The 20,469-nt window shown below is 36.8% G+C and overlaps 1 protein-coding gene across 8 annotated transcripts in view; it reads left to right on the top strand.

Annotated features, from left to right (window-relative positions):
• The window catches only part of LOC114155687 (sodium bicarbonate cotransporter 3-like), a 46,927-nt gene that overhangs the window by 23,296 nt on the left and 3,162 nt on the right, over positions 1-20,469 (top strand). For 4 of the 8 annotated variants that reach the window (XM_028035692.1, XM_028035695.1, XM_028035689.1 and 1 more), the window contains 18 exons: positions 3,219-3,334; positions 4,060-4,217; positions 5,406-5,493; positions 5,617-5,763; positions 6,110-6,216; positions 8,880-9,054; positions 10,480-10,613; positions 10,715-10,960; positions 11,356-11,464; positions 12,829-12,990; positions 13,667-13,780; positions 13,877-14,038; positions 15,043-15,294; positions 15,441-15,509; positions 15,652-15,825; positions 16,228-16,365; positions 16,730-16,836; positions 18,113-18,229. In XM_028035692.1, the coding sequence (XP_027891493.1) occupies positions 3,219-3,334; positions 4,060-4,217; positions 5,406-5,493; positions 5,617-5,763; positions 6,110-6,216; positions 8,880-9,054; positions 10,480-10,613; positions 10,715-10,960; positions 11,356-11,464; positions 12,829-12,990; positions 13,667-13,780; positions 13,877-14,038; positions 15,043-15,294; positions 15,441-15,509; positions 15,652-15,825; positions 16,228-16,365; positions 16,730-16,836; positions 18,113-18,229 (2,575 nt within the window). Of the gene's footprint in view, positions 1-3,218; positions 3,335-4,059; positions 4,218-5,405; positions 5,494-5,616; positions 5,764-6,109; positions 6,217-8,879; positions 9,055-10,479; positions 10,614-10,714; positions 10,961-11,355; positions 11,465-12,828; positions 12,991-13,666; positions 13,781-13,876; positions 14,039-15,042; positions 15,295-15,440; positions 15,510-15,651; positions 15,826-16,227; positions 16,366-16,729; positions 16,837-18,112; positions 18,230-20,095; positions 20,240-20,469 lie in introns of all 8 variants that reach the window. The other 4 variants (XM_028035696.1, XM_028035691.1, XR_003597806.1 and 1 more) reach the window with 3 other exon arrangements.

Genomic DNA, 20,469 nt, shown 5'->3' with positions numbered 1-20,469 from the left:
GCATCATCTGGAACCCATTCACTTCCTCCTCATCAGTTCCTTAGAATAAACATTCTTTTACCCGAGTAAGAACGTTGTGGGAGCATACTGTGCCAGCAGTATGACTGAAAATATCCTGTGACTACTAGGTTTGGTTAGTACTGAATGTACTATCATATTCGCACCTACGATGACGTTTTGTTCCTCTCAAACCAGGCCATGGGAGTTTATTTTAGACTGCGTGCATGTGTATATGTTTGTCTGGGAATGGCTCCATTTCAAGGCATGGGTCATTAATAAACACGCTGGGAAACTGAAAGGTTGGGGTGATCTTATTATAGCTGGCCAGCTTTTGTAACTGTACCCCTTCTAGGAATTACATCACATGAACAGACAGGGATCTTCACAATCATAATATAGAAATATCTTCAGTAGAGGATTTCAGGATTTGAAATCTTGTGATATATGTTAAAAATGTGGTCTGTTGTCAAGATTGTAATGTTTGTAATTGTGTAGATGGGTAATTTAGAGCTACAAAAGTACTACAGATTAGCAGGTTAGCATTATGAGCTTTCATATAAGGCTGTCTAATCCTTTGGAAACATTAGTTGTAGTATATGTGGTCATTGCCTAAACATATGCTACTGTAAACTACCATACAATTATAGAGTGAGTGTATTCAAACTTTACTATGAGTAGCTAGAATATTTACATGATGCTAAACATCCTACATAGATGTCTCTCAAAAGGGCTGCATGGTATATTAAAAATGTATTGTCACTACAATTTAACATTAAATCATAGTGTTGATATTCACATCTCAAAGAACCGGTGCAATATTTGGTTGTACATAGTGATCCGCCTTTCAAACATTGTACCCCTATTGGATAGACTTTCAATGCAGTAGATCTTCACACTGTACATTGATGACACCTAAGATATAGAGGGTTACTGAGGTCTTTGGAAGTGGTTTAACAACAGATGGGAAAAACCACCTTGCAACCACAAATTTGTGTTTTAGTGGAATTTTGTTTGATAGATCAACATAAAGTAGGTGAAGAAAAAACATGCAGGGGTTTTAAACATTTAAGCAAATAAAAGTTTGAAAAGTAAGACTTGCTTTTGTATTCAGCTTTTCTGAGTCAATACTTCGTACAGCCACTTTTCACTTTAATTACAGCTGCAAATCGTTTCGGTTACATCTTTACCAGCTTTACACATTGATGGGTTCATTCTACCACATGGTCATGCTTTAAACCAAATCATTACATTTGAGCTCTTTAGGTATGTTTAAAGGTTTTGTCCTCCTGGACAGTAATTTTATAATCCATTGTCAAGTGTTTTGCAGACTCTAACAAGGATTGTCCTATATTTTTCTCCATTTTTCTACCTTTGAACTCTGAAGAACTTTCCTGCCCCTGCTAAAGAAAATAACAGTATGACGGTGGCACCACCATGTTTGTTTAGGTTGATGTTAAGTGTTACTTTTCCTTCACACATAGGCCAAAAAGTAACATTTTGTTCCTATCTTACCAGAGCTCCTTCTTCCATCTGTTTGCTGTGTCCACTATGTGGTTTGTGGCAAACCTGAAATGGGCTTCTTGTGGTTTCTTTTAAATAATGGCTTCTTTGTTACCAATCTTTCATGAAGCCCAGATTTGTGGTGTTATTGACTAAAGTTGTAATAACCCTGTGGACAGATTGTCCCACCGGAGGAACTGAACCGTGCTCTGTTAGCTGTTCATCTTAAAACTTTTTTTTTCCAACTAATGTTCTCTAACAAACCTTCTAAAACCAGCTGGATTTATACTAAGATTAAATTACACACAGGTGAATTCCCTTTAATAAATAGGTGACTTTGTAAGCCAGTTGGATGGATTTAATTTAGGTGGTATCATTGTAAAGGTGGCTAAATACACAGAAGTCACTTCAAATTTTTGTTTGTAAATATATATATATATATATATTGGTACCCTTGTTTCCTTTTTTGTGCAATGTATGGTTAAGCTCTACTTTGACATAATTCTCTGGAATTAAATTTGTGGTTGTAACTTGGTATTATGTGGATACGTTTAAGGGGTCTGAATACTATTTCAGTGAACTATATGACAATAATCTCACTTTCTGTGATAAATCCATTTACATGTGCTACCATTCTGATGAAAGCCTTTGGGTTAAAAAACCCAATAGAATTTCAGTTATTCTTGTTACTATTTTGCAAATGAGTGAGCCAGTACAGTGACGCCACAGCTTGAAAGGCTGGTGTGGGAGAGCATTCCAGGGCTTAGTGCTCCTGAATGTCATTCTTTCGGCAGACACTGTCTATTATAATCCACCCTATATTCCTAAAGGCTTTGTTGGGTTTGTGAGCAATCGTGCTTCTGTTCAGCGGTCCAAGTTACCTTGCACCCACTGGGGTTACTCCAGTGTACAGATCATTGATGAAAGCATATGCTGGCAGAAAATGGGGCGTTTAAATTTTGACCCATGAGCTTCTGGAAGTATGAAAATGAGAGGCGAAGAACCCGGTAAAAGAAAGGAATTCATAGGATAGGCTTGTGCTATCCTTTGATTCAGTACATTACCCCCTCATTTCATCTCCCTCTATCATGTCATATTGAGTGCTAGCGTTTCCTGGGTCTGGTATGGTTCTAATCAAATAAGAAATGTCAAAGTGTTTATGCACAGAAATATATAAGCATTGAAATGACAAGAATAAATGTGTCCACTTACCTGAACAAAACAAAAAGTGTTTTAATTCAAGCTAAGCATGTTTTACTGTAGTGTCAGAACTATGAGATACCATGACATTCCAGGATTCATTTGTAGAAATTTTCCATGTTTGGATGCAAATTTTACAAATCAAAATACATCTAAAATTGAATAAATTAAAAAGTAGATCCACCATTTGAGTATTTGTTTCTTATTTAGGAATTACATTCAGTGGAATGTTATTGATATTAGTTGATCTTCTGTTAACCAGAACAGATTAGGCATATGTTTGTGTCTGAGTCACTTGTAGTGTAGAGAATGTTGTAAATAGCCTAAAAAGCTTTTATATTTTTTATTTATTAGAAATTAACATTTCCTGCAGGAAAAAAAGGCTTTAATTTATCTGGCTTCTAATGACACCGCAAATTACATTTCCTGCTACACCACTTAATGTGCTATAATCTAGTAATTTCCTCCTATGGTCAACACTTACACAGTGTCCACCCCTGCTTTTCTGTCGCTCTCAGGACCAATGGTGTCTCCGCACTCTCTTCCAAACAATCTGGATGGAAACAAGTCGATGGAGAGGAGGCCATCCAAAGTAGGGGTCAGTAGAGAAAACAGCAGTGTGGACTTCAGCAAGGTAACCTGACCACAGTACTGAGCACAGACAGGGTCCCATCACGTCGGAATGCACCCCTTCAAGTTCATCCGTGTTTTTCTTCAGTTTCTGGGTTTGTTCAGACATTTCAGTCTTCTGTTTAAAGCAGCCCCTCCACAAATCATCCCATAACCTCTCCTATAAAACAAATCAGTAGTCACTGCTTCTCATCCAATGGACAAAAAAATCAATCAATTAAAAAGTCTTTTCTGATTATGTAACTCTTTCTGTTTGAAAATGTACCTCTGTTGCATGGCTTTCATTTTTTCCTCCCATTTTGTAGTGTATCATCCATTAAATAAAATGGCAGACTGCCATAAGTTGCTGTTATACAACCAGGCATTACGCCTGCCAAAAAATAAGGTGCAGTGTGTATATGCGTCATAGGAAAGAGGACTGAATGCAGATTCACTTCTACAAAGGGACTGTTGCCATGCTTAGATCTGTATTTTACATAATAAGTAGTAGTTATTTGAAGACTATGAAATTGATGACAGAACTGGACTATCTTTGCTCAGTACTATCTAGGTCTCCATGCTGCCATTTCCACATGTTATTTTTGTTCCATTCTCTGTTTTGTCCCAATTGTTTTGCATGGCTTTTCCAAATGAATGCAGCATGCAGTAATACCTCCACCCAACCCCTCCACTCCTACCGTATTACTAGTTTTTATTTGTATATCTGATTTTACATTTTGTGGGTTTCAGGTGGACATGAATTTCATGAAAAAGATTCCTCCTGGAGCTGAGGCTTCGAATGTGCTTGTTGGAGAAGTGGACTTTTTAGAGAAGCCTATAATTGCATTTGTACGGTTATCACCAGCAGTCCTTATCACAGGGCTTACTGAGGTACCAGTTCCCACCAGGTACAGTAATCTTAAACACCTGCCTTTAACTTCTAGGATTAGATATTTAATTAAAAAACAACAATTCTGACAGCTTCTTAAACTGAGATTAGTCAGGATGATTTAAAGAGCTCACTGTAAAAGTTATATTGCATAATGTAGGGAATCAATGTAGTTCCAACTGTTGTTATTTGTCTGTTGCTCTTTGTATAATGTGTTTAAATGTACGTAACAAAACTGTGTTGTAGCAACACAAGTAGTCATATCAAGATACAGTACACTTCCCATCTATTTAAAATGTGAAACGAATAAAGCAAAATCAGTCAGCATTTTGTTATAGAAGCATTATCTCTCAATGAAAAATTTAGAAAAATCCAACCTTTATTTTGGATTAATTTATTAAGTGGAAGGAAAATCCTAATTTAAGAAATAATGGCTTTATTGGACAAATTAACTGGTACTGATGTTCCCCTGGATAATTAATCTGAGTACAACACACAACAGAGGCCAGTTTGTCTTTGCTACTCTTTAAAATCAAGAAGGCAAGAAAACATGCTGTTCAAGTGCCGGAGATGAGTGCTGATTGATGTGAGGGAAAGGGCAACAAAAAATTTATAGTTAATTCAGTTTTCCCATATCTACAGTCAGCGCAACAATTTTAAAAAGTTTAAAACAATTGAAACTGTGAAAAACAAAGCTGAATGAGGATCCAAGTTTCTTTTGCAACATTCACAATACGTTCACTATTATGGAGCAGCAGCAAATTTTTAAGTGTGTGATAAGTCCACTGTAATAGAAATTAAACTGAAACGTATGTAAAAGTTCCTCACCAACAATGTCAATAATTGTGAAAGCCCTGTTTTTTTACATATAAAAAAACAGAAAAGATAATATAATGACTGCAGATATTTGAAAGACAACTCTAGTTTTGTGTGGTGAACTTTGACTAAATATCTGACTACATATTGATATTTCATCAAATTCTTATCATTTGATGAAGTTTTATCAGTCATTGTGTTGTGACTCCTAAGCAAAGACGGTTTGAGCCATTCAAAACTTTAGTTATTACTACTACCACTACTACTATTTTTAACTAAGTGCGCTGACAAAAGTTTAAAATGAACATGTACTTGAAAATTAGTCAGTTTTATTGAAAGACTTCATCTTCTGAGGAAACTGTGTATTTATAAATGTGTCTCCTGTGCAAAGGTTTCTTTTTCTCCTTTTGGGTCCACACGGTAAAGGACCACAGTACCATGAAATTGGCAGATCAATGGCAACACTAATGACAGATGAGGTAAGAAAGCATTTCTATAATTTAATACTTAGTCACTATAAATATTCTTTTTAGTTCACCTTTTTGTATGAATTTTCATTATTAATACTAAGCAGTAACTCCTCACTTTATTTTGCTATGTAGATCTTCCATGATGTGGCTTACAAAGCCAAGGACCGAACAGATCTGCTCTCTGGATTAGATGAGTTCCTTGACCAGGTAACTGTCCTGCCCCCTGGTGAATGGGACCCCACCATCCGAATCGAGCCCCCGAAGAACGTCCCATCTCAGGTTAGTGCATTCTCTGTCGAAGGCTTTTTAATTTTGTGAATAATTCATTTAATTCCAAATTGCTGTTTTTAAACTTAATCTGTAAAATGTTTAAAAGATGAGAAATCTTTAACAAATACTGAGAGATTTACATTGATTTCTCTTGTCAGTTGTTCATTTACCATTAAGACTGCTTTATAGGATTTCAAACATCTCATGAACTATAATTTTTATTTTATCTACTTTTAACTCCTTCTTCCAAAAGTCATTGGACAAGTGTTTATCTCCTTAAAGCTTCATAAAAGCAAATGGATTGAAAAACAGAACAGATCTGAAGCATGACTTATTAACATTTCTTGGCCTGTAGATGAAGAGAAAGAGACCGTCGCACCCTAATGGTAGTGCACCTCCAGCTGGAGAGCTGGAAAAAGAGGACGATCACCATACAGGACCTGAGCTTCAAAGGACTGGGAGGTTAGTGAAGCACTTTCTGTTGCACAAGATTTATATCTGGATAGTTTTTTTATTAAATAACTTCATCAAATAAAGAAAACATAATAATTACCATTTGTGTTAGAGTACATGTTGGTCCATGAAAATGAGATAATTTAGGTGCCTCTTGATTGAATTTTCATTTTCATTCACAGATAATCCTAAAATTATTACTGGGAGATTTAGATTTAATTAATTCATCTTTTAATTTGACCAGCATGTCTCATCTGACTGGAATTAATAAACTTGTTTATAGGGGCCCATTGAGAGTCCTGCCTCCAACAGAATCCAATAAAACAGTCTGTGTAAGGAACTAAAGCAAAGAGGTTCTCTAACCTAAAAACATCGAGTTTATCAAAAAGATGAATGTCCAAAAATACCGATGGAAATATGCAAAAAAACATCAACATGTCTTTTGTCAATCATTCTTTCCAATCAGAAGCAGACGTTTTCGGTGAATGAAGATCATTTTAAATCTACAAAAGGCATAAATAATTTTGGGTTTACCTGTACAAAAATGTGCTTGAATATTGAGAAATATACAGTGTTGTTGCTTTTAGTATGAACAATTTTCCAAAGAAGTATTGCTTCTAAGCTTGTCAGATCCCATTATGTTTGACTGTGTCTTTGAAAAGTCTTTGGAAAAATGGACAAGTGCAGAATAGAATGGGATGTACCTGACATAAAACCTGTTCACAGTTAATTAGGAGTGTCTAAAAATCATATCAACAAATAAGGAATTCTTCAGCAAATTAGCAAATGTTCCTTTATATGATCCATCTTAAGCCTTATAAGAAGTGGCCCCAGTTAATATTGGTTGTTGTTAAAAAAATTTTATTAAGGTAGTAAAATGGAATACAAAAGGCTGTAATGTCCCAAATCACACAAGAAATAGACTGAAAATTCAATGACAAATCCATGACTGTAAATCAGCACAGAAACGCTGCTACTGAATCGTTTAACCTCTTTTTTTCATTGTTGACCTCAGAAAGTAATTATCTTCTGCTTCTTTTATGGCAGTAATATGGCACATGCCACTATTATTGGCCCTCTGATAAAGTTGTTTACGAAAGACATTATAAAATTATTAATTAATTTTGTGGAAACCTGGTGACCTTAAGATGACACTCTTTACCTTTGGAGATTTTTTTTAACCTTCCTTATCATTCTTTTCACTGAAGTTTGGTCCTTATTCAGCCTTGATTAAACAGTTTTAGTTGTTTTAAACGTTTTATCATTCTTTAGACTGTAGACATGAGCAGATGTAGAGTGGTAGAGAAGTGGTACAACTTCTTTCAAATGAGTATAAAAAATATTTTTAGGTTGATTAAAAAAATCTTTTTGCTTGGAAAAAGTAAAGTCATGTTTCCTCCTAGAGTCCAACAGCAAGACTGTCAGGTTGATCGTTGTGTATTACGAATTAAGAATTGCTGGAGTCTGTGATGAACTTTAAAAGAAATAACACATAAATTGTAAAATCCACCAGTGATTTTTATTACAATATTTCCTTTAAAAAATCTCACAGAACAAATGCTCTTAAATTACAGGTTGGATTGTTTGAGAAATTCCATCCAAGATTATGCTACTGCAAAAAAAACAAAAATCATACATTTATTTAAGGCTTTTTACATATCTTTATTGTGGAGTTTATGTCTCTTGTTAATGTGCAATATCTATTCTTTAAATATCAGGTCTTGATTTTTGGGAAACTGTATTCTTTAAATATATTAGAGAATAGATTGGGTATAAATTAAAACTACTGCAATAATTAACATAAATTGCAATAGCTCCAATTCATATGTTAATTTCTGTGTGACTGGTCTTAGTTGTTGTTAACATCCATTTCCTTTGAAGTAAGACTTCTAATTTCAACAACAATTTGTTACTAAACAGATACAAAGCTGCACTCTGTGTGTAACTCCACAGCAGACATTTATGGATTACTGATTATGAATCTCCAGAGCCACACAGCAAAGAGAACGTTTTTGTTTGAAAACCTCACACAAACACATACACACACCCACCCCGCCCCCCCACACATCCGCATCTACTAAGAGTCACTGTATTTTTTACAGAATGACTCTGCTTCTTTATAGCACTATGAAAGGTTAGTGCTATAAAGAGCCTAGTGGAGGAAAGCAGAGTGAAACTGAGTGCAGTAAGTTAATGTAAAGAGAAATGTGTTGCTGTGTAAAGGTGACTGCAGGGGAAGTTGTAGCAGAGGTGTGGGGGTATGAAAATGAAAAAAGACCTCCCAGCAGAACTGCTGGACAGGTGTCAGAAAAAAAAAAGTTCAAGGTGAGAAATGATTTTCAAAAATAGAATCTCTCAATGCAATCTGACAAAGACGCAAGCAGAGCAATGCTTTTTTCCCCCATTATCTGGATTTTATCTCTTTCAATTATTATCAAAGCAAAAAAAAAAAAAAATCACTATTAATTAAAGGTGCTTAGATTTGCTCTGCAAGAGCAACAATTCACACAACCTTTCAAGAGATATGTTTCTGAATAAAGTGTAAATCTAAAAACACTAAAAACTCCTTAGACTTAACATTACATTTAAAAAACCCCAACTTTTTATTTAAGTTGATGTACTGCAGTGTCACTGGGAAATTCTAAACACATTCTTACTGTCTCCACTCCCAGGATTTTTGGAGGTTTGTTCCTGGATGTGAAGCGGAAAGTGCCCTTCTACTGGAGCGACATCAAGGATTCGCTCAATCTTCAGTGTCTAGCCTCTATTCTTTTTCTCTACTGTGCCTGCATGTCCCCTGTCATCACATTTGGAGGTCTGCTTGGAGAGGCGACGAAAGGCAACATAGTGAGTCACACGAGTCCCTTAAAAGTCAGTTTTATAGGCTTTTGAAGAACCCAGTAAAAAGGAAATCTCCTGACTTTAAAATCAAAATGTGTCTACAGTTTGAACTTCAGTACAGAAATTCTCCACTGATTTGGTATGTGGCTCAGTCTCTGCTTTGTGTCCATAAAAAATATATTTAATAAGTCCCCCATCACACTGGATTAAAACCAAACCACAACATTGAAAATCTAAAAGAGCATGGTAGTCTCTACAGGGTTTCAAGATGTCTTCTGGTCTTCATCAAAATCCATTGCAACATATCTTGTTCCTGGGGGCAGCCTGGTTATCAGATAATTTAAAACTGAGGCTTCAAGCTAACTACACACTCACAGGGCTGTAGAGCAGTGTTGGGGAGGGGCGTATAATTTAATATAATAATTTTTGTGGTGCAGTTGCAAAGCACATTGCACCCAGTCCCTGCTATGGCTCAACAAGTAGCTAAATTGAACACACCATCAAATGATCCATAATTTCTGAGCCAGTAAAACCAGCTTTATGTTCAGACTCCTTAAACACAGAATTAGCATGTGCTGGGTTTCCAGCAGAATCATGTTGGCAGCTGTAAAAAGTCGGGCACACCTCCAAATTGTGCATAAGTTGATTGTTTGAAAGTTCTTTTTTTTTCAGGTCGCAAAATCCAAATAAAGTCCATCTTTCTTGCTGTTAATTAGAAGTCCTGTTATTGTACTTGAAGATGAGGAGAAGGTGGAGCAGCAGCTAATAGGGTTTCTAATCTGATTTTACAATAGTTGCAACTCATAAAAGAACCCACATAAAAACATTCAGGCTGTAGAACCTTAGTGTGATCAGCTCACTGTTATCAGTAGAAACTACTAATTTAGTAATTTTTTGCTTAACGTCAGACTGCAGCAGAAAATAAAATTGGTGAGTCACTTTCACATTAAAATTTGGTTTTCTAGATTTGCTCCTATCTAGCCTCTTTTAAACTATCCTGGAAACCTCGGATTGATTGTACAAAAGATATTTTATGTTATGAAATTATCTGTAATGCAGAGTATGTCTCAGTTTACTTAGATGGACTTTGTCCAGTACAGTGTTGCTCCCCCTCTCTTTTTCTTTCTCTCCCTCCCTTTTATTCAGATGCCCTTACTAGGCCAACAACTGTTGGCACAGACAGTCTGTCAGCTGATGTGTGTAATGTGTCTGAGTAAACTCAGCAGGGCAAGAGCAACACAAAGATACGACTTTCGACAAGTCAGCGGCGTGGAAACATTTCAGCTGTCTGCCGAGGCTCTCATGTTCAATTGAAGCTCTCTTTTTTTCTTCCCTGGGTTTCCTTTTTTTTTTTTTTACCTACCGTACTTCCTATTTTCACCCAGTTTTTTTCCCGCTGTTTCCTTTCCCTCACTCTGTCCGTCTCTGCAGAGTGCAATAGAATCCCTGTTTGGAGCATCACTGACAGGAGTGGCATACTCACTGTTCGCGGGGCAGCCTCTCACAATTCTTGGAAGCACAGGGCCTGTTTTAGTGTTTGAAAAGATCCTCTTCAAGTTCTGCAAGTGAGTTCATATTACAGCAATGGGATTTCATAATTTGTCAATGTATTTACTATTTAATAAATTTCTTCAACCTCCATGGTCTTGCTTCCTTTCTTTTCCAGGGATTATGGCCTGTCCTACTTGTCTCTGCGGACCAGCATCGGACTGTGGACGGCGTTCCTGTGCATTTTGCTGGTAGCCACGGATGCAAGCTCGCTGGTCTGCTACATCACCCGCTTCACAGAGGAGGCCTTCGCAGCCCTCATCTGCATAATCTTCATCTACGAGGCTCTGGAGAAGCTCTTTCACCTCGGAGAATATTACCCCGTCAACATGCACAACAATTTAGACAATCTGACTTTTTACTCGTGAGTATTAATATTATGTTCATTGTCTGAATGTTTTTCTGCTTATAGACTTTCCTAAGAATGTGTTTTAAGTTTTTGTCCAATTAAATCTTTGCAGTTCAGTTTCAGTTTATGCATTTAGTCATCTGAAGACAAACAGGTAAAATTAATATCCATTATTTATATTATAAAATCAATACAATTTATACAGATGTTATCTAATTGTACAGATAGAAGCAGATTTACATACACTCAAATGTAGTCATAGTTATTCCTCAGTGCAGTAAAACTCAGTTGATCATATGCCAGTTGTTTAATTGTAATCTATTTTTGAAGGCTAAGCAGACCATGTCAATCCCTTCTCCTTAATAAGCATGTTCAGTGGAATCAGTTTCTGTTGGTTCTGTTGTTCCCAGGTGTCAGTGCTCTCCACCAGCCAATGCATCCGATCAGCTCTTGCAGCAATGGAACCGAACAGGGTACAACAGCTCAGACTCTATACCATGGAGCAACCTCAATGTTTCGGTGAGACTGCCTCATATTGACCTCTGGTGGGAAAATCCGTATTTACAGCCTCAGAGAGACTGTGATTCATGGGAAGCAAAGATGGAGGACGGACTTACTTTCTACTTTGATCTAGACTCTCGTTTAGATGTTTCCTTATCTGGGTAAAACATTTTAAAAGTGGTATAATGAAATAAAATCCAATTATAACAATGAACAGTTAATGAACACAGAATGTCACATTACTTGTCTATCATATTGTTTTATTCTAATGAAAATATTTTCAGTTCACTAGCTTAACAAATGCTGTAAAGATGTAGCTAACATCCAATAAAATAGTGGAAATCAATCTCAATACTGAGCCATATACATTACTAAAATTACTGTATTTAGCATTTTTTTCCGGTAAATTTCACGACAAGTAGTAAGATTTAAGACCTGAAGAAACTCTACAAAGACAAATATTTCTGGCACTTAAAGCAGAAGAAACTCTGGATGTTTATCTGTTTCAATGGAATTTTTTTTAAATGACACTGAATTTGGAGCAGTTTAATAACTTAGCAATTTTACTACTCTAAGCTTTATGGCAGTTTCTGTTGTGAACTATTGTACATATCAGTCAACAACCAGAGACAGACTGGAAATAGCTTCACCACATGTCTGTTTTACTTACTAGTAACCAATTACCAATTCATTACATTTTAAATTGTTGTCTATTGAACTTTGATGGAAAAAAAAGTTAAAAAAAATTGTAAGCATGAACGGGTGAAGCAAATAACAGAATAAATCTTCATCATTGCACATACCAGTGGATGGGTTGTATTGGTACCAAAGAGAACATTTTGTTTTCAAAGTTGATGTGTTAGAAGCAAAAAATTGGACAAGTCCAAAGATTTATTGAGTTTCACAGGGGGCAAGTTGTAACGGCTACACTAGTAGGTCAGAGCATCTGTCGTGGCAGGACTCTGGGGATTTGCACAGATGGCGTTCAGGAAGTGGATTCAAATTCCAGTGAGCTACATGCAGTTTCCCCCGAGTATACCGAAGAAACACAATGAGAAGTGCTGCCAGCCAAACAGCTGAGGCTCTAGATAAAAATCTATAGACACCCAAAGCTAGCTCACATACACCGAAGCGTTTCCCATGTCCAAAATTACGTTTCCTGTTTTTTTGTTTTTGCTCATGTGAACCTTCCTTTCCCCCATGAAGAACTCTGGCGCCCCCTAGGGGAAATATTTGCCACACTTTGAAAAGCCCTGACTTAAAATATGTCTAACCTACCTGAACAACATTTGTAAGCTGCAAATGTTTCTAAAACTGCTGTCAAGTCAAAATAAATATAACTCCCACATTACAATAGTAATTATATTCTCCTTTTCCTTTAGATGTGTAAATTGCTTGATGGGGAGTTTGTGGGTCCTGCCTGTGGTCACCATGGTCCTTACATCCCAGATGTTCTTTTCTGGTCCATTATCCTCTTTTTCACCACCTTCTTTTTATCGTCATTCCTCAAGCAGTTTAAGACAGAGACATACTTCCCCACAAAGGTGAGATGTTTGTTTTTGGCGCTGTAGAAAACATGTGATAAATACGTCATGTACAATCATATTCAATATACTAGAATATGTGTTCAGATGAGACCAGTTTGTCTGCAGGTATTATACATACTTTTCATCTGTGTAAAAAAATATTTTTATTGGTCGGATGTAATTTTCTAATCTTTAATGTTGTGTTTTAATTTGCTGTAAGCATAAAATTATCATCATTAGCTGAAACAAAGGCTTAAAAACATCAGTAACTAAATCACTTAGTAAATTGAGTTACTGAAATAAATTACATTTTAAGTAATATTCCAAAATATTAAATCTGACTGACTAAAAAGAAAATACGGACACAAAGAAAAATGTATGTTTCTCCTGTAGTGTGGGTGGTTGTACCTACAAAGTTTTCACAGTTCTGTAAATGTTTACATTTCGTCAGTTGTTATCATGCTTCAGCAGTTATATGTGCAGAAGGAACAGAGCGTCCTCCCACACACAGCATCTAGCCTATTATCACTTGGTGTGGGCAGATGTTGGCATTGTGTGATTTTCACTGTTGACAGAAGTATAATTATTACTTCTGCGTGTCTGCAGCAAGAGTGTGCTTGAAATGAAGTAGGTTTAAATTATATTTTAGAATTAAATGACCCCTTATGGTTTTGTGTGTATGCTTGCCTTGTAGGTGCGTTCCACCATCAGTGATTTTGCCGTGTTTTTAACCATAATGATTATGGTGCTTGTGGATTATCTGATGGGGATTCCGAGTCCTAAACTGCATGTCCCGGATCGCTTTGAGGTTAACATTATATTATCATTTTGCTCCATTTTGTTTAAGAAAATGTTTAAACTTCATGCCTTGTGAACCAAGTGAAAACATAATTTTCCCCCGCAGCCAACATCAAAGCACAGAGGCTGGCTGATGGATCCATTAGGAGAAAACCCCTGGTGGACGCTGCTGGTGGCAGCGGTTCCTGCTTTACTCTGCACAATCCTCGTCTTTATGGACCAGCAGATCACTGCAGTCATCATCAACCGCAAGGAGCACAAGCTGAAGGTCAGACCTGACTTAGAAAAGAATAACTCTGCGTGTAAGTTGCATCAGTTGACAAATGAAGAAGAAAAAACATACAAGTCACCCTGAACTATAAGTTACATTAATTTAGAAAGTGGCCATGTTAATGATATAATCCGGTGATACATTGTGTTAACCTTGGCTTGGATGTTTGCTGGTGCACCGATGTCCGAGCACCGCATAGCGAGGCAGAGACGCATGCAGCGTAAAAATTACATGAAGCATTACACAAGGAAGGCCCCAAAGCAAAGTAATTTATATTCATCTCTTTGGCAACTATTAGGACGTGCAGACGTAACTGCATTGTTCACAAACCTCTCCCAGCAACACGTTTTTTATGCAGCCAGCTGTGGACTCCTTTCTTCAGCTCAGGCTGTCTTTCTTTCATCCTGCAATTAGCTTTCTTTGTGGGAGCAGACGGTAATGTTTCATCCTTGGTTCATGTCCAACAGTATGAATTAACATTTGACACATCAGTCAAGAAATGCTTCATAAAGAGAGAAACAAAAACGTATATAAGTCGCACCTGACTAAGTAGCAGGACGAGCCTAACTGTGAACAAAACATATAATCCGGGGCGTGCCGTGGTGGTGTAGGGGTTAGCCCGTATTTGGAGGCCTTGAGTCCTCGACGCGGCCGTCGCGGGTTCGACTCCCGGACCTGACGACATTTGCCGCATGTCTTCCCCCCTCTCCTTCCCTGTTTCCTGTCAGCCTACTATCACATAAGGGACACTAGAGCCCACAAAAGACCCCCTGGAGGGGAAAAAAAAAACATATAATCCGGAAAATATGGTATGTGGCTGTTCAGCAAGAATCGAATGTATTGCAAACTTGAATGCTCTTGAATCTAAAATAAGCAAACAATACATGGCTCAGAGACTTACACAAGCTATAATGTACTGTAAAATGCAACAATGTGTATGTCAAACTTGCTGTCATCTACACCGTGTCATATAATTCAACACATTCCTTTTTCTCCTACAGAAAGGATGTGGTTATCACCTGGATCTCCTTATAGTAGCAATAATGCTGGGGGTGTGCTCCATTATGGGCTTGCCATGGTTCGTGGCTGCGACCGTCTTGTCCATCTCCCATGTGAACAGCCTGAAGGTGGAGTCCGGCTGCTCGGCGCCGGGAGAACAACCCAAGTTTCTGGGCATTCGGGAGCAGCGGGTCACAGGATTCATGATTTTTAGCCTCATGGGCTGCTCTGTTTTCATGACCTCGGTGCTGAAGGTGAGATCGGCGGAATAATGTTTAATTTCACTGTGTAGGAAAGTAATAGGATGCAAGTCATATTATGAATGTTTATAAAGTTTTCTGCATTTTATGACTAAATATAAGTTAATTAATTAATACATGTGATTTGTGGCTTTTTACAGTTTATTCCCATGCCTGTTCTGTATGGAGTTTTTCTCTACATGGGTGTTTCTTCCCTCAAAGGCATTCAGGTAAGATTCTGCTCCTCCAGTGTTTTATGAAAGATCTCTCTGCCTTTATTTAACATTAAATAACAGTTACATTTTTGTATGTCCGTGTTTCTCTTGTCTTAATCACAGCATTTATCAGTGGCTTTGTATTTTTTCTCCTTAGTTCTTTGACAGAATCAAATTGTTTGGCATGCCTGCAAAGCACCAGCCCGATCTGATCTACCTGCGCTACGTGCCGCTCTGGAAGGTTCATGTGTTCACGCTAGTGCAGCTCACCTGTTTGGTGTTGCTATGGGTCATAAAAGCCTCTGCAGCAGCTGTCGTGTTTCCCATGATGGTAATTATTTGATTACGTTTGGAGTCATTATTTTAAACAGTTAGACCTGAACTAAAATGACACACTGACAGCTTACTGTGACTGTACGGCTGGGTAGGTTATATTTAATTTATTTAGCTTTTTGTTTTTTTTAGCATGAAAGGCCCACTGAATAAACATGAACGTTACAGCATTAATTTTATTGTGATCTGCTTACATTGGATCAAACAAATCTTCACGCTGCTGTCAAAAAGCCAGGATTTTGTAATGTTAAAAAGATGAAACCGCATTTACTTTGAATGTGTAATATGGCAAATCAATCACTATTAATTAAGATTTTTGTCAAACAATTATTTTTGTAATATTTAGAGCATACTTCCTAGACTACATTTAGTTTATTTCTTGCATATTTCTTCTCTGCAGGTTTTGGCTCTTGTGTTTATTCGAAAGCTTCTGGACCTTTTGTTTACTAATAGAGAGTTGAGTTGGCTCGATGACCTGATGCCAGAAAGCAAGAAGAAGACAGAGGATGACAAGAAAAAGAAAGCACAAGAAAAGCTGGTGAATTCATTTACATGGCTGTTTTCTGTGGGAATCAATTATTCTAGGTTGTATAAATATATAAAGACAGATTTTGCAAATGGATCAGACTACGCATTTTATGTTGCTATGAAATACTTAACTACTCAGCAACAAATCCAACCATTTAGATTATGCTACTTTATTTTCAGATTTTTATTGTTATCCAAATAAGCCTAATAATGGCCATGGAATCAGTGTTATACCTAGACTTTTTAAATGCTTAAAATCAAAAGTAAATAAAATGAATCTCAAAGCAGGAAATTGTTGTCACTTTAAGAAGTAAAACAGCAAATCCTGGCAATGATTGTTTTGAAATGAATGGTTATAACACTGTTTGCTTAAGGAGGAAGAATCTCGACTGGAGGAGGAAGAAGAAGAAGAGCGGAAGATGAAGGTTCGCTTTGAAGGCTCAAACCGGCTGAACATCCCAGTGAACGCGTTCTCAGGAAGGTGAGCCTTGCCTACGTTACGACATTAATGTTATTGTGATCTACTTACAGTGGATCAAACAAATGTTCACACTGCTGTCAAAAAGCCTGGATTTTGTAATGTTAAAAAGATGAAAATGCAATAAATTGTTCAAAAATGTTTTTTCACCTGTTATGTGGCATAGATACTGTACAATTAAAAAAAATAACACATTGGGGAGAAAATGATTGAAAACACAAAACATAAACTCGTCATTGAGGCTGCCATGATTCCAACAGAATCCATGAAGAACTTCTGACAATAACTTCCTGTTCCGCTTCTGACAGAATCCTTTTGACTTAAGAAAGATAAAGAGAAGTTCAGAAAAAATCTACACCTAGAGGACGAATCTGTTATGATTCGATAAAACTAAACTTCAACTTTTGAGCCACTGTTCCTAGATATATATTTGGCGCAAGCATGCATTTAGAAACATATCTGCAGTAAAGAAATATGATGGTGTATTAGTGCAATTTTATTCTTTTGTTTTGTCAATATGGGTGGAATTATCCATAATTTCAAATATCAGTCAGTTTTGACCTAATGTCTTCAGGCCGAAGTTACACAATAATAAAAATAAACAGGATTTGGGCTCATTGATCAGAATGTAGAACTAAAAATCAAATTTAAAAATGCTTAATTGATCCCAACAGAATGTTGTTTCCCAGAAGAATTGGTTTGCTGTTTCATCATGTTGTCCTGTACGACTTGAAATGGCCATTTGTAGAGCTGTGTGTAATTATGTCCATCTCAAACAGATCATACAGAATAGGAGTAGTGACCGAAAGCCTCCAATCCAAGAACAGGTAGCAGGGCTGAGTGTCTGATGCAAAACATCTGAGCCACATGGCTTCATATTAACTCTGGTTATCCATACTGGCATGGCACAAATGTCACTATATTGCTATTAATCTTAAAAAAAAAAAAAAGATGCCTTTTTTTTTTGAAGGTTAAATAGTTTCTGTTGAAATGTTTTGTTTTCAAAAGATTTAACTTTTGCTTACTTTAGGAATCTAAAAACCAATAGCTGTTAAACAAATAGTTCTTGCTTAAAATGCAAACATTTCTTTCTGTGTGTTAATCTGGACTGTTCTGGTTGTGATCCGTCTTCCTGTGCTGCAGTTTGTTTTCTAAACCCATAATTTCTGTGCTTGTGTCTGCGTGTTTGAACTGTTCTGCTCTCATCCTTTCCCACTGACTCAAATGTCCACATGCCTGTCTTTCTCTTTGTGTTTTATGTTTGCATTTTGGCATGTAGTTCTGATTCTGACGCCTTGGTTGTAAATATCTCTGATGAAATGGTCCAAACCGCAGTGTGGAAAGCAGTGAACTCGAGTGCAGAGTTCTGTGTCCAACCTGTGAGGCGTTCAGGAAGGTAGCTATGCCATCTCCTGCAGTTTTCCAGAGCCTCCCATCAGTGCGATGAGATTAGTTTGTTTTGGAGACTACTTTACCGAAGCATGTTTATGACTCTGTCAGATCATGATGTTGACACGGAGACAAGCAAACCTAATCTGAGTCTCAAAACTGTACAGACCCCTGCTAACATGTCAGGGTTTATTATACAAACAAAATGAAAAAATGTTCACCTTTGTTGTAACATTAATTCCTCACAAAAATATGTCCTCATGACATTTGAAATATGAGTACTGCATTCCAAGCAATTCCGTATAACAGTCTTATTCCAATAGTTATATGTTTTCTCCAGGTCTAGACAACAGTGAGGTTTCAAAAACAAGAAGAGATTGATATCAGCACAAGCAGCTATATGAACTTTTGTGAAACTGGTTTTGTTCTGCAGGTGACGTTAATACTGCGTTTTCCGTCTTACTAAGAAGCGATGCTGTCAAACAGAGAAAGCAAAACATCTACATGTGGCTAACATATGCTACAGGGAGACATTTCCAATGTGGATTTGACTTAAAATGATCCCAGAAGAAAACCGTTTCCACAGGAAAATAGTTCCAATATTATGACCTGAATTACCTTTCTTCAGGTGGAGCTGGAGGTTTTGCCAATATGATTGAAATTACAAACCTAAACACCTCAGCTGTTTACTAGAAAGGTGAAAAGGGAATATTCAGCATCACAGTTGAAAGGAAAATTCAAGTTTTGGACTGACTTTGCCTGAATCCAAAGCTAAATCCAAGAGTAAGGAGTCACACAAAGAAGGTTGTGAATAAGAGACATCTAATAGATTTCTGATAGACAGTTTTGCAAGGTATTATGGGTAAATATTAACATAAAGTTGGGTTATTGTTGCTTTTGTGTTTAGTTTTCTTTTCCTTCTAAGAGATTTTTTATTCTTATAAATCCATATAAATGTGGGGAATGTTTTAAATTATTCATCTTAGTTTGATATTTTTAATCACAAATACCTGGATTTTAACATGGGTGTGTAGAGTCTTGAAAGTTTAACTTCGCAGACTATTAAAATGGGACAACTTTTACAATTGACTTTGAATTTTTTCAGAACTATAGTTAAACAGAGTCATAAACATAGTCACCATAAATAAAGAATAAAAGCATTGAACAGACAGAAAATACTGAAAAGGTTTAGATCCCCAGAAGAATTGGGAGATGTTCTACTGTTATTTAAACTGAAACGTATTAGAATGCTTTGTGATCATATCTTTAAAAATTATATAAAAAATCTAAGAAATATTTTTTAGTTGTTGTATATGTATATCAACAAATAAATTAACCGTCTATGAAAATGTTAAACCGTTTTCTATTTCCAAATAGGAAAGGCGTAGTTGTTACAGTCTCAGGTCTCTAAGTTCACCGATCTAAATGTGTAATGTGTCATCTACTGTTATGGCCACAAGTTTTGACCTTGACAGAAATGTTTTCTTCATATTCTGTTTTAAAATTGCTTTTATTATTGTGCATTATTTCAAACGCCAAGTAGTTTCACCTAATTTCTCCAATGACACCAAATTTCAAGGTAATGTCTCTTCAGCACAACCCAGTTAGTAGCACAGCAACTCTGATTGCTGTACAAAAGAACAGATGTGCTGGAAGTTTTTGTATTCTTGTGAAAAGTGTGTAGGTAGATGCAAGAAATAGCTGCTAATGATATTTTACTCAAAGAAAAGGTTTTCTGAATCGCTGAAAAACTCAAGGTGAGATGTTTAATAGTAAAGAAAACTGTACTGGCTTTTGAGAGTGCCCAGCAAGGGCCAGCATTATGTCCTGTTGAGGGGTATGTCATCTTAAACAGTTGTTACTTCCTGTCCAGAGCTTGTTCAACATTGGTAGCAGGTGGATTTGAGAGCATTTGCAGAGACAGTACAGTGAAGAATTTTGGATAAAAGCCTTGTTGCAAGGACAGCACATGAGACCTAAAATCTGCAGGAAGTTCTAACTACTTGCAAGGCTACTGGTGAGGAATCTTCCTTTTGAATATTTGCAAATTTGTAAAATTATTTTGTCATTAACAGAGAGAGAGAAATGTAAACATCTTTTAAGAGTAACTCCAGTGAGAGGCTGTAGTGCTTAAGATCAGCACCTAAGCACTAAAGAGTTTTAAATGGGACCCATCTGGTTGGGGTTTGGCCCAGAAGTCTATCTGCAGCTTGTCCCAGTAGATTACAGATGCAAACAAAAAGAAAA

The sequence above is a fragment of the Xiphophorus couchianus genome, chromosome 13 (assembly GCF_001444195.1).
Source record: "Xiphophorus couchianus chromosome 13, X_couchianus-1.0, whole genome shotgun sequence".
Taxonomy (NCBI): domain Eukaryota; kingdom Metazoa; phylum Chordata; class Actinopteri; order Cyprinodontiformes; family Poeciliidae; genus Xiphophorus; species Xiphophorus couchianus.
The sequence above is the reverse complement of the archived record's forward strand: the minus strand, read 5'-3'. Positions and strand labels throughout refer to the sequence as shown.